The sequence below is a fragment of the Falco naumanni genome, chromosome 6, assembly GCF_017639655.2.
Source record: "Falco naumanni isolate bFalNau1 chromosome 6, bFalNau1.pat, whole genome shotgun sequence".
NCBI lineage: Eukaryota > Metazoa > Chordata > Aves > Falconiformes > Falconidae > Falco > Falco naumanni.
Window position 1 is genome coordinate 15,751,713 of NC_054059.1, and position 12,310 is coordinate 15,764,022.

The window sequence follows — 12,310 nt, forward strand, 5'->3', positions numbered from 1 at the left end:
AATAGGTTTGCAAATGCAAAGGAGAGGGAGCCAGAGAGAAAGGAAGGAAGGAAAGAAAGAAACAAAGAAAGAAAAAATGAATGAATGAATGAATGAATGAATGAATGAATGAATGAATGAATGAATGAATGAATGAGATCACAGCAATAGCTGCCACCCTGGAGCTGCAGTGTCCCAACAGTCTGATTAGTTTCCAAGTCCAGTGTGGGAACGTTCTGTCTGATATTGGTTGGTTCCGTTCTTTTATAGGGTTGTCATGAGCTGTTCTGCTTTACCACAGCTTCCACCCGGTGGTGGTGTGCGTGCCCAATGCCATCAGGGGGTTCTCAGGGTTCTCCAGGCTCCTTGATCCCCCTGACGCCGGGTCTGGGGGCACGCAGAGGGGTTTGGTTAGGTTTCTCAGGATTAGCTCCCCCCATTTCTCCATGGTGTCAGTCGCTGGGTTTCCTGCCTTGACAATGTTGAGAAACATTTGCTGTGGTGATGCTGTGAGTTTCCTGCCATAGCAATTTTGAGACAAACTTCTGTGGTGATGGTGGTTCTCACTAACACAAGACTGCATGGCAGGACTGGCACTTAATACTTTATCTAGACATCCTCCTTTCCCTCCTCCTCTTCCCCCATTTGTTTTATTACCTTTTTACCATTTTATGATAATCCCAAACATGTCATTTAATCATCACTAACAAATGTCAGTGAGCAAGAACATTATGTGAAAGGATTTGGATTTCATGCAGACATTGTCATGTTTAGGTACTGTTATCCCAACAGTTATCAAATTATTATCTGACCTTTCCATCCTTCCAACCTGCGAGGCATTGGGCAATGGATTTAATACTGTTTAGACAGCATGCATCTTCAGGTTATAATTAATAAGCCAGTATTTAATCATTACATTTGTGTGAATACAAATGAGAAAACTGTGAACTATTACTGCTGGGTTGGACTGAGGCACAATTACTGGTAGCTTACCCAGCAAAAGGGCTTGAGAGTTGCTGTATGCATTTCCACATTTATAATTATGCAAAAAAGTTTGTCTTCTTACTTGACCTTTAAAGCACCCAATCTGCTGATTGTAGAAAACCCGTTTTAAAAGCTTGATGGAAATTTCATAGAGTGTATATATGACCTGATGATAGTATCATCAGCAAATGCTAAACAATAATGGTTTAAGGTTGTTATTCTGATTTGGCCAGACCCTGCTAGATTCAATCAAGCACAATCAGAGGTGCAAGGCTGACATTTTAACAAGCTGATGGTGAAGGCAGCTCATGCTATTGAATTGCATTAACTTGTTTTCTGATATGTAGTACTTGGAATGAATTACAAATTATATTTTTATATGCACACAAAAATATACCTGCATATCCATCATATAAGCTATTAAGGACAAACTAAAAAGCATGTCTAAAGTTATCATGAAAAGAGCTAAATCTGTAAATCGGGTGCTTGTGTAATAGAAGTATATACATGGTCACATAACCAGTTACAGCATTAGCATTTCAAACTGTGTAGAAGAAACTGTACTTAAAACCAAAACAAAACAAAGCAGTTGTTTGGGCAGCTTTCCTTCATTTAACACATCTGTTAATGAATTAAAAAAAAATTAAAAATGCCTATCAGTTCCCTTCCTGACCCTATTGCACTCTGATCTCAAGAATTATGTTGCGTTAAAACAAGTCTGATTTAAAATATTTCAGAAAGATTGCTGTCTTATCATTATGATTTTATTCATAAAGTTTATATCCTTTTATAAGAAAGAAAAGAAAGTTTAGATATTTAAACATCAATAATTTTTTCCTTAGAACTCTTACTGCAGCTTTCTGTTGTAGCATGAATATATCCAAGATGTCACGCAGGGTTTAAACCTTAGGAAAAACTGCTTGATCATTGCAAACAGAGCTACTGAGAATGTATGTATGGGTCACCCACATTATCACCAAACTTCCTTTTTAAGCAAATAATCAAAATGGTGTGCTGCAGAACTTTGTGTATGTGCTTAGACATACAACCATTGCATAATATCTATAAAATGTGATAGGAAAACATTGCTTTTTCTCATTCGTGTTCGCTATTAATTAGTGAGTTTAGAGAAAACTTTGTAAAAATTGAGGGGGAATAAAAAAATCCCCTGAACTGATCCCTTAAGAAGTCTGTTTTTAGTCTACAGAATTAAAACCCAAATTTATTTCTCTTTAATATTGATTTTAACAACAGAATGAAACTTTATGAAGTTGTTTACCATAGGATGGACAGGCCATTTTGCTTACAAAAACATTTATAATCCTTTATGTTAAAAGACTAATACTATGCTTGCATATTTTTCTGAAAGTATCACCAAAACAGAAGTATATGGAAAACAAACATAGAGAAATTTTTGCAAAGGTTGCTGATGTTAAGTCTCAATCCTCTCAATTAAAATATGATAGAAGACCTTATCAAACAGCGTGAGAAATCCTTTATGTATCATTATCTGACAGAAGATGGTGAAGAAAACTTTCCATGTTCTTTTTGTAACTAGTAACTTGCAGAAGCTAACTTTGCATTATCAAAGATAAACTGAATTCACATGTTACTACAGCATCCTAGTTAAATTATAGACTGTTGCTTTTATAGGGTTTTCTTGGTATATGCTGTTTTCGTACAGATTGTTTTTCTAGCACCTGTATTACAAAGGCACTTCAATATTTTTAAACATACAGCTGATTAAACTCCAGTTTGGTTTGTGTGCAGAGAAATTCCTACCTGAGAGACTCTTGTTTAGTTCTGACGTTTCTCCACTGTGCTTGCTTTCATGAAGAGACAGTGGTTGCTGCCAGTTGGTTATTGGAATGTGAATGAGCTTTGCTTTATTAAAAAAAATCATAAATTGAACAAAACTAAATTGTTTACCTTGCCTCTTCTGTTTATTTTTAACAATTTATGCATGCTGTTAAGAGCAACGCTTTTTAAAGAGAGTGTGTGGATGGGGGGAAGTAAAAGCGACTGTATGTATTAATTTCAGGACCTAATATTACTGCCTTCAGTTTTAGGAATGCTGCTTTTGAAGGTAAGTATTACAGATAATAGTATGTCTACACTCTAAAATGCAGTTTATTTTAAATTGCTTTTCTGGATTATATTTTTTGTGGTGAAAAAGAGGGATATTTGAAATATTTGAGGTCAATAGATGTCTTTTTTTTTCATATTACAAAGCCTTCTTGTAATTGTTAAAAATTGTCTAACTTTTATTCAGCCATTACTATGTGCTTTGGGTTTTTAGCAATTACACTGCTCAGATTTACAATGTGGCTTGATTTTAATGAAGTCAAACCCCAAAGACATACCAATTTACCGCTTGTTATACAGCTTCTTTTGTGTTCATAGTGTTTAACATAAAACCAGCTATTTACTTAATTTTCTTTCCTCATTGGTTTAGTAACAGCCTAATTAATTTGTCAGATAGACAGTGGTGTAAACTGTATATGGTGGTAAAACGTGCCTGTTTCTAAATTTATGCAGGCAAGGCATAGTATCATGTGAAGCAGAAATGTCGATCCTGGAAACATCTGCAAAGACAAGTAAACCTAGAAATTTCTGGTCCAGTTCAAATTGGCTTGAAACAGGATCCATATTTGTTGGTGGTTTGCCTCCTCATTATGCAATAAAACAGGTATTTATTTTCTTATTATTTTTATTTAAGATGTTTGTTATTTTGGGAGTGGTATATTGAATAGACTATAAAAGACTTTATGCAAAAAGTAAAAATTACATTTTTTTGAGGATTACATCTAAGGGATGATTATGGTCCCTTGCAGAGTTCTGCTGGTGCACGGGACTTTGGTAAGTTAACAGAAACAGCATTCTTGCCTGAAGATACAATCTACAATCCTGTTTGACTTGAGTAGGCAGAGTTAAGGAACAAGTACAATTAAATTTAGAGGATGTACCTGTTATCTCAGGTGCTGGTTCTGTGGAGATGTGAAAAGTGTGACTGCACTGGGTTTTGTAAAGAAAGAGGCTCTCTGCTTGCATTGTGGGCTGGCACAGAGAGGTGTGTGTGAAAATGGGCCAAGCCAGTGAGAGTTAACCTGTGGAACTGCATTAATGAATGAGAGGTACGGTACAGGAGCTTGAACTTGGGGCCCTGTATGCAGCTAGGGAAACAGCATATGCAGGGGTGAGAAGTAATATGCACTAGGGCTTTCACAGTGCTAGGGAAGAACAGTACATACAGGGGTCATGCAGAGCGTTGGAGAGAAGTGGATCATTACTGAATTGCTGTTATGGAGGAATTTGGGGTAGAGAGTTAAGCAACTTACAATGTACAATTTTTTTTCAAAGCAGGTTGAGTATAGGTAGTGATTTCTCTTTTAGTCTGTGACGCTCAAACTCCTCACACGCACACAGATCAAAGTCCCAGCCCCTGTAATTTCAGACTGGCACCATACACCCAGGGGGCACTCAGTCCAGCTCCTGGCAGCGTGGCCCCTATACAAAGCACATCCCAGCTGGCTCAGCCTTCTACATTTTGTCAGGTGTCTGAGTATGGAGTCCCCTTCTGCACTCAAGGGGGCTATTGTCATAACTATGTATACATTTTTAAACCTAAATTGTTGCCTTAATGTGCCAGTGGCCTTGCCAGTCACATAGTCCCAAATCTGTCTCTGACTTGCCCCGTATCTAAAGCCAGCCTGGATTATTTCAGCCTCTGGTTTCATGTCTCAAATGTGTTACCGGAGTGTAAAGGTCACCATTGCATAACAAAGATTATCTGTCTTTAGTGGGTTTCTACACATTATGAAATAAACTACACTTTGCGCCGGGCTGCTGTAGTCCAGGTCTCCCTTATCTGATCACTGATCAGATCAGTAAAAAAATCTGATAAAGCAAATAACTTCATTAAAATAAAGCATCACTGTAACAAAGTTAGTCTGTGGGTTTTTTGTTTTCCCAGTGTACAGCAGAATCATGTAGTCAGAGCAGGACATATGTAGTCCAGGTTTCATTTCTTAAGCCATACTTTTGGGTGGACTTCACCCTGTGACAATTGTTTTAACGTTTTTATTTCTGTTCTGTTCTTCAGTAAGTGAAAGTCATCTTATAATGAGCAAATAGAGTAATTTCAAGCACAGATGTGGTTTTGATGCTGTTATTATAATGCAGCATTTCTAGATTGCTTTCACCGTATGGTAAATTGTACAGTAACTGATGAAGTGACAATATTGTGAAATCCAACTTAAAAGTCCTTGTGAGTAGGTGCTTTTAAGGTTGTAAGATACTCAGCCAAAAGTGTATTTCTAAATACCACATATTGGCATTAAAAGAACATGTCAAATAGTATTTGTATTTATATAATTTTCCCCTTAATTCAAATGTTCATACACAAACTATACATTCATCTGGAATAATTTATCCTATTACTTGCATAAATGTATCTTAAAGAAAAGTTCTATATTAATAAGATATCAGAAAATTATAATTTAGATGTTTAAATGACCTGTCTTCTAGAAGCTAAGAGAAATATTTTTGGGGATCCCCCAAAGACTTTATAGTGAAGGCTTAGAAAAGCTCGGTCCATGGAGTGTATTTAAGAGCAGGTAAAAAAGCGATTTGTTTGAGGGTTATACGCAGTAATGTGTATGTGAGAGGGAACTTTCAGATGGTAAATAGCTCTTCACTAAGGCAAAATAAAATCCAGAAAAATACGTTTACCTTAGATGAGTCAAAATAGAGATAAAACACAATGGTCTAAGGGTAATTTACTGCTAAAACATTTTGTCTATATATGTTTTTGATTGTCATATCAAGATGAGCTTTCTTTTTTTAAGGATGTTGCAGTTTTATTCTTAATGCAGGATTAGTAAATGAAATGTTATGGCCCATGATTGTTATTTAGATTAAGTAATAGATGTGGGAAGTGTGCAAGTGCTCAAGCTGGTGACACTTAAGCTCTATTTAGTACTTGGAAAGCATATGTTCATATAACTTCCCCAAAAAGTAAAAATACATGCTCAACCACCAGTTGCATCTCTAGTTTTCCATGAAGGTTTTTTGCAGTGCATTGCTTTCTGTTTGAGATTACCTCAGCCTTTTATTTCTTTATTTTATAACTTGATTTTCTTTGCTCGTTTGTGATTTTTGTCTTCATTTTGATCTTAGTGTCTCGTTTTGCTTTATTTTTACTTTTTTATAGCTTTGGGCAAGTTTAATTTTCCTTGGCTTGTCTATCAAAGTCTGTTGGCTACAGGCCACATACAGTCTATAAAGGCTATATTTTTCCTTTCTGTCAGAGAATGGAGAACCGTCTGTCAAAGTTCTCTTTATGTGGGCTTTTCAATCCCAGCAGTAGGAAACCACTCCAGGAAGTTTCCTTCTCATCAGCTTTGACCCAGGCAGTCAGGCTTCTATTGTAACACCATCATCATCCCTGAAACGGAAAAGGTCTGTTTCTGACCTTCATCCCGCAGTTCGCTTCAAGAGAGATTTCTGCTCCAGCTGAGACTCAGCTTTTTCTGACAAATGCTGTGATCGCTCTTGGAGTCAAGTCTGATAATGACCCTTGTAATACCTGTAGTATCTGCCTAATAATACATTGTCTTGTTTTAGATGAGCTCTTTCTCTCACTGGAGTAGTTCACTCCGCTGTTGGCTCTCCTACCTTTCAATATTGTGGAAACTGTAGAGAGCAGTGTGACTTCAGACCCTAGACTGCTTCAGCTGCTGTCTAACGAGAACTTCTAGTTGTTAGTGCCAGAAGCTGTTGACACAGGAGTTTTGTATTACTAGAACTGGCTAATACTACACTATTAATTTCCAGGCTCTATTCCTCTTTCTTTCTTTATGAGTGAAGTTTGATACGATCTGTGAAGCCCTCAGGATAAAACAGTGTGTCCTCTGAGGATTTCCTATTCTGTGCTTTTCTGATCAGCTTTCAAGTGTCCATGCATTTTTTCCACATATTTATTTTTTTGTCTGTATGTTTATTTTTCGTTGTTGCTTAGAGTCAGAGTGCCCTCCACATGTAAGGCAAAGTGCAACAATTACTCTGCCTTTCAGTCTCAAAAAGTTGAAGCTTTCTTCTCCAAAAATGAGGGGGGAATTACCTCCATATATTGACTGCTTTTCTTTTATTTCTTTAATACTATTCTGTACAAAGGGTGCCATAAGGGGTAGCATTTTACTCTTTGTTTAAGGGAGAAAATACTTTTAGTCTTCTTAAGGATTGGTCAGGAAACCATGGGATCTTTCAGGTATTACTGAAAGAAGTTACTGTTTCCCTGAATATACTCATTGGGGTGGTTTGAGTCTGTTCTGAACCTGATTAGTATTCTGCCTATTATACACTATTTTGATAGAAATATCAGTTAAAAATATCATAATAGTTCTAGACTGGGAGGCTTGATAAGCACCAACTATGTATGTTTCCGCTGCCCATGGTAGTAACAGACTTAGCACACCATCAACAGAAGTTTGAATCTCCTTCTTAGTTGCTGCCAAAGCTTGTGAAGGTACTTCAGGAGAACAGATTACCCTCAAGGCAGTGATACATTTAAAAGAACATCTGTGACATCTCGGGAAGCAATGCCATAATACCCAATAGATTTCTTCACTCATCAGAAGCTCTCAGACCTCCCAGATCTCTGTACCTAGTGGCAGTGGTTGGTGGGGAGAAACACTGCGAACAGCAGAGGGAGATAAAGTTATGGACTACTTAAGTGAACTGGACATAAAAAGTGTCATGGGTCCATACAATGGGATGCATACAAGCATGCACCACTGGCTGATGTTATCACAAGGCCGCTCTCTATCACCTCTGAAAGACTAGAGCAATCAGAGGAGGTCCCTGATGACTGGAACAAGATAAATGTGATGTCATGTTCATCTTTAAAAAGACCAAGGAGGAAGGGCTGTGTAACCATGAGCTGGTCAGGCCAATAGCACAACTCAGTTCCGAGACAACTGTAGAAGCAAATGAAGGACAAGCAGGCCCTTGGGAACAACCAGCATGGATTTACCAAGGGAAAACTGCCTGACCAGTATGATTGCCTTCCATGTTGAGATGGCTGGCTCTGTGGACACAGGAAGGGTTTTCCCAGAATCAACTTCACTCCCAGGTCCTGTGTTTCCTCCCCCTGTATGGCAGCAGAGGAATGGGGAGTGGAGGTTGTGGTCAGTCCATAACAGCACATTTCTGCCACTTCCTCCTCATACACATCTACAGTTATCTGATGTTACATACCCACAGGCCAAAGATAGAAAAAAATATTTGTCTGGCTACGAATTCTGAAGGTTCTGAAGATGTGGGTAACAAACGACATAGCAGGTACACACACTGAAACACCTTGGACAAATTCATCCAAGTTGAAGCATTGCAAACTGTTTCAGACACAGCAAGAAACTGTTTTTATGACTGTCTGTAAACTGTCCTTTGCAAAGTTTAGTGGGTTCATCTGACAGCGTAGGAAGGCAAAGCTGAACAGTCAGGAGGAAAACTAAGCTATAAATAGCTGGCTGGCAAACATCTCGTCCTGCTGTCTCTACAAGTGAAAAAACTCCCATTCAGTTCTGTGACAGCTTTGTTTATTACTTGTTTTTAAATCACGTCCTATTTCTTTGTTAAAGAGTGTGATGGGCATACTTCAGTCTTGTCACATCTAGGAGACAGGTAAATGGCAAAATCAATTATAGTTAAATAGCATCATCTTTTTAAAACATTGTTTTTTTAAAGCTGTTAATGGTAGCTGTTTTCTAAGACTTAAAAATCAACAACAGGGGAATAGAAACCAAATTGCACACAGAAAAAGACATGTTAAACCAGAAATTTAAAAAACAAAGAATTTATAATTTCTGAAATCTCAATAGGTGTTTCAGAATAGTTAATTTCATGCTAGCTTTAGTATCATTAGTTGTTTACAATAGCTTGTTCTGCTGCAGAGAAGATTGGTACACTCAAAGGTAAATTAAAGATTGCTTTTAAATACCTACAGCAACAGTTGATTGCAGTACTAGTGTTATTTCTGCTGCTATAATTGCTCCAATAATTTATATTTCTAGACAATAGTATTTTAATATTGAGAATGTGAAATGTCATTATATCTTCATATTACTTTTCAGCATAAGCAGTTCTCTATAATTAAACTTTGCAAGTATTCAAAACAGGGAATTTTCAGAAGGAAAGGAAGCTTCTGTACCAGGAGAACAGTCTTCTAAATAAAGATAAAGCATTAAGTAGAAAGTATGCAAAAATATATGTGGGCACTGGTATCCCCATGTTACCAATGGGAAAATGGCAACAGGTAATTAATTGAGTGATATGCTCAGGATCATAGTGTGTTAGTGTTGTAGCTAACATGAGGTGGAAATCATTATATAAAGTCTCTTAGTTGGACTACTAGCACATACTCGAGTGAACTTTTTTTTGGTGGCACATTTTAAATACATAGGTATAAAATATGCTGTGCATATATAAAAAACCCATAGTTTTTTCTTATGAAAAGGAGATAGCGTGATATCACAATCGTATGATGCTATGAAACTGCCCATGTAGTCTCAGAGTATTTTCAGGTATTAACCATATGTAGATAAAAATGTTTTAAACTCTTTAAGAAATGATTGCTAAGACATAAAATAGCATTCTTTCTGTCACAGTTACTCATCCACTGAATTCAGTGGCATCGAAAGAAAAAATAGACAATGTAAAACAGGTGTTACAAAATACAGAATCAGGCCCTTAACGCGGAATAATCTGAAAGTAGTTTGCTGTATGTTACAGCTGCTGTGCTTCCGTAGGCCAAAGCAACAGTAATCCCTCTGTAACTGTCTAGTTAGACACAGTTTATGATCCATTTCCCTTGCTGAAGCATTGCAAAGCAGTGGGAGAATTTAGTACAATCTGTGCACAGTATTCAAGTTTGATTATTTGGGATTCACTTTATCTGATAAAGCTACAGAATGGGGCTCTGACAGTAACTTTCACATAAAAATTTATAATAATATTATATTTACATGATGCTTTAACATCCTACTCCAGTAGTCATCAGATGTGAGCAAATTACAGTGGTCCTGACCCAGTTAATGCCCCCTGGGCTGCAGTGTTAAGCTTGAGAAGATTCCTGGGGAAGCCAACAAGGGAAAGGACATCCAATCTTTTGTAGGATTACAAGGCATACTAGACTGTTACATGATGCAACTGTTTGCTATAGTGGTATGAGCAAGAGTGAGTAGTTTGAAACCTCAGAGGGGCCAGTTCTTGAACCTCCACAAATTTCCTGTTGGTCCACAGCGTATGCAAAATTGTGATACTCAGTTATTAAAGATTTTATGGTTTGTAAAACCATTTTATTTTGACAGAATTCTGACATATTGATTGCTAGTAAAATTGCCAGATCTGTTCATAAAGTCCTCTTTAAGTTTTAAAAAACCCTGCTTCAATTACATTTTTTAATCACTGTATACAATGAAACCTGCAGACTGGTTATAGTTTTTTTACGTGAGATCATAAATCTGCTTGGCAGTTTTTTAAAGGATATTTCATATCTGCTATAATTTAATGCGACGTCTGCTCTGTGTGTTTAAACTGTAGCTCAAAAAAGTGGGAGCTAGTTGCCGGGCAACTTTGCTTAAGTCTTTGCTTAAAGGTATAGGGGAATATAGGTGCTTAGCTTGTAGTAGCTATGCACTTGAGTTTGAGGTTCTACTGTGATACATAAAATAAAAGCGAACGCCACAGTGAACAGTGTTGACTCGTTGACTCTTCTGTCCAACATCTTCATGAGGTTTCAGTGCTACACTGCGGAGACTGTGAGCTGTTCCTGTTTGTATCAATTCCAGTGCCTGTATTTTTTTTTAAAAAAAGATTAAAATATTTGTCCTTGTATTTGTGCCACTCCATTTAATTTGACTTCCCTTACACACATTATAGGTCTTCTGAGTCTTCTCTGTTGTCCGGTTTGTGATTACAGTATTCAGAAATGCTTTTTCAGAGTGTTGGTTTGAAATGCATTTTACATCCTGAAGAGTGTCTGATTTATTCTTGGATCTTGACATGATAGCCTTAGATCCTGACAGGTATTTTCTTTCTAATGTCCTATTTGGGATATGTTCTGATTCTGTCTTTGCATCACTTGAATGCTTATTCTAATTGAGAGCTCTGCTTGTTCTTCCTTAAGCTATTGTATGTATTTATGTGCTTTTATATAAATACACAGGCTGAGACTAAATAGGTATTTGTCACATCACCAAAAATGCATCTTCTATGTGTCATTCATTGTTTTATTGACTGCTGTCACATTCATTGCTACTCATTCGTCTTTAGATTGAGGAGCCATGGTCTACATGCTCGTTTCTTATATGTTTAATCATTTCACTGCAATTAGGGATCCTGTCTCTTGAATGAAGAGACAATTCTGCATTCTGCAGGGAGCTACTGTTTTGACTGTTCTGAATACTTTAATGAGCAAGCTTTTTCACCTCAGTACTTCATACATTCTCGGATAATTTGTGAATGTGTGTAACAGTACGGGACTCAGTTGGCGATACTTGTGACAGCTTACCAATGTGAGAACTGACCTAGTATTTGTAATTTATGTTCACTTTCTTTTAACCAGTTTATTAACCTGAAAGAAGACCTTCCTGTATTTCCCATGACTATTAATTTTCTTCAAAAACTTACGGTGGGGAACAATGTCACAATATTTTTGGAAATTAAATAGCTATGTAGTTTGATGACCCTTTTATGTAGGATCATTAATATGTTCAAGGAATTCTAACAACTGGGGAAACATAACTTCATTTTATAAAAGTTTACACTGATTATTTATGGCATATTGTTCCATGGTTTTGCTACTTACATTCTTTATTACAACTTTCAGGGAGTTTGCCTCTGAATATAGATTTGCTGGGTATTATTTTGCTTCAATTGTTTCAGCCTTTCATAGTCCCTTTGAAAAAACTAGTATCATATTTGCCACTTTCCTGTATTTTGGTACCAAATGGGATTTAAGTGAGAAGTTCTATACTGCCTTTGAACTATTCCAGGCTTCCCACTTCTCATGTTTTGAGGAGTTTTGGAACATCATCAAGTTTTGATGAGTACTGGAACAACCTTCCCGGGGGCATGGTAGACTCCCCATCACCGGATGTTTTCAATATGCAATAGGACAGAGTGCTTAATTTCATCAGCTCCCTTTCCCATGAAAGGTTGGACAATTGATCTTTCGAGGTCCCTTGTATGATTCTATGGTTCTATGATTCTACAAGTATTTTTTTCTGCTTAAAATAAATTACATCCCAGAACCTTTTTGAATAATCATAGTTGTAGACTTAAATTT

General features: G+C 37.0%; 1 protein-coding gene across 1 annotated transcript in view; it reads left to right on the plus strand.

The window, feature by feature from the left end:
- Positions 1-12,310, plus strand: part of EYS (eyes shut homolog) — an 867,458-nt gene that overhangs the window by 575,478 nt on the left and 279,670 nt on the right. The window contains exon 33 of the mRNA XM_040598785.1: positions 3,502-3,652. Coding sequence (XP_040454719.1) covers positions 3,502-3,652 — 151 coding nt within the window. The remainder of the gene's footprint in view (positions 1-3,501; positions 3,653-12,310) is intronic.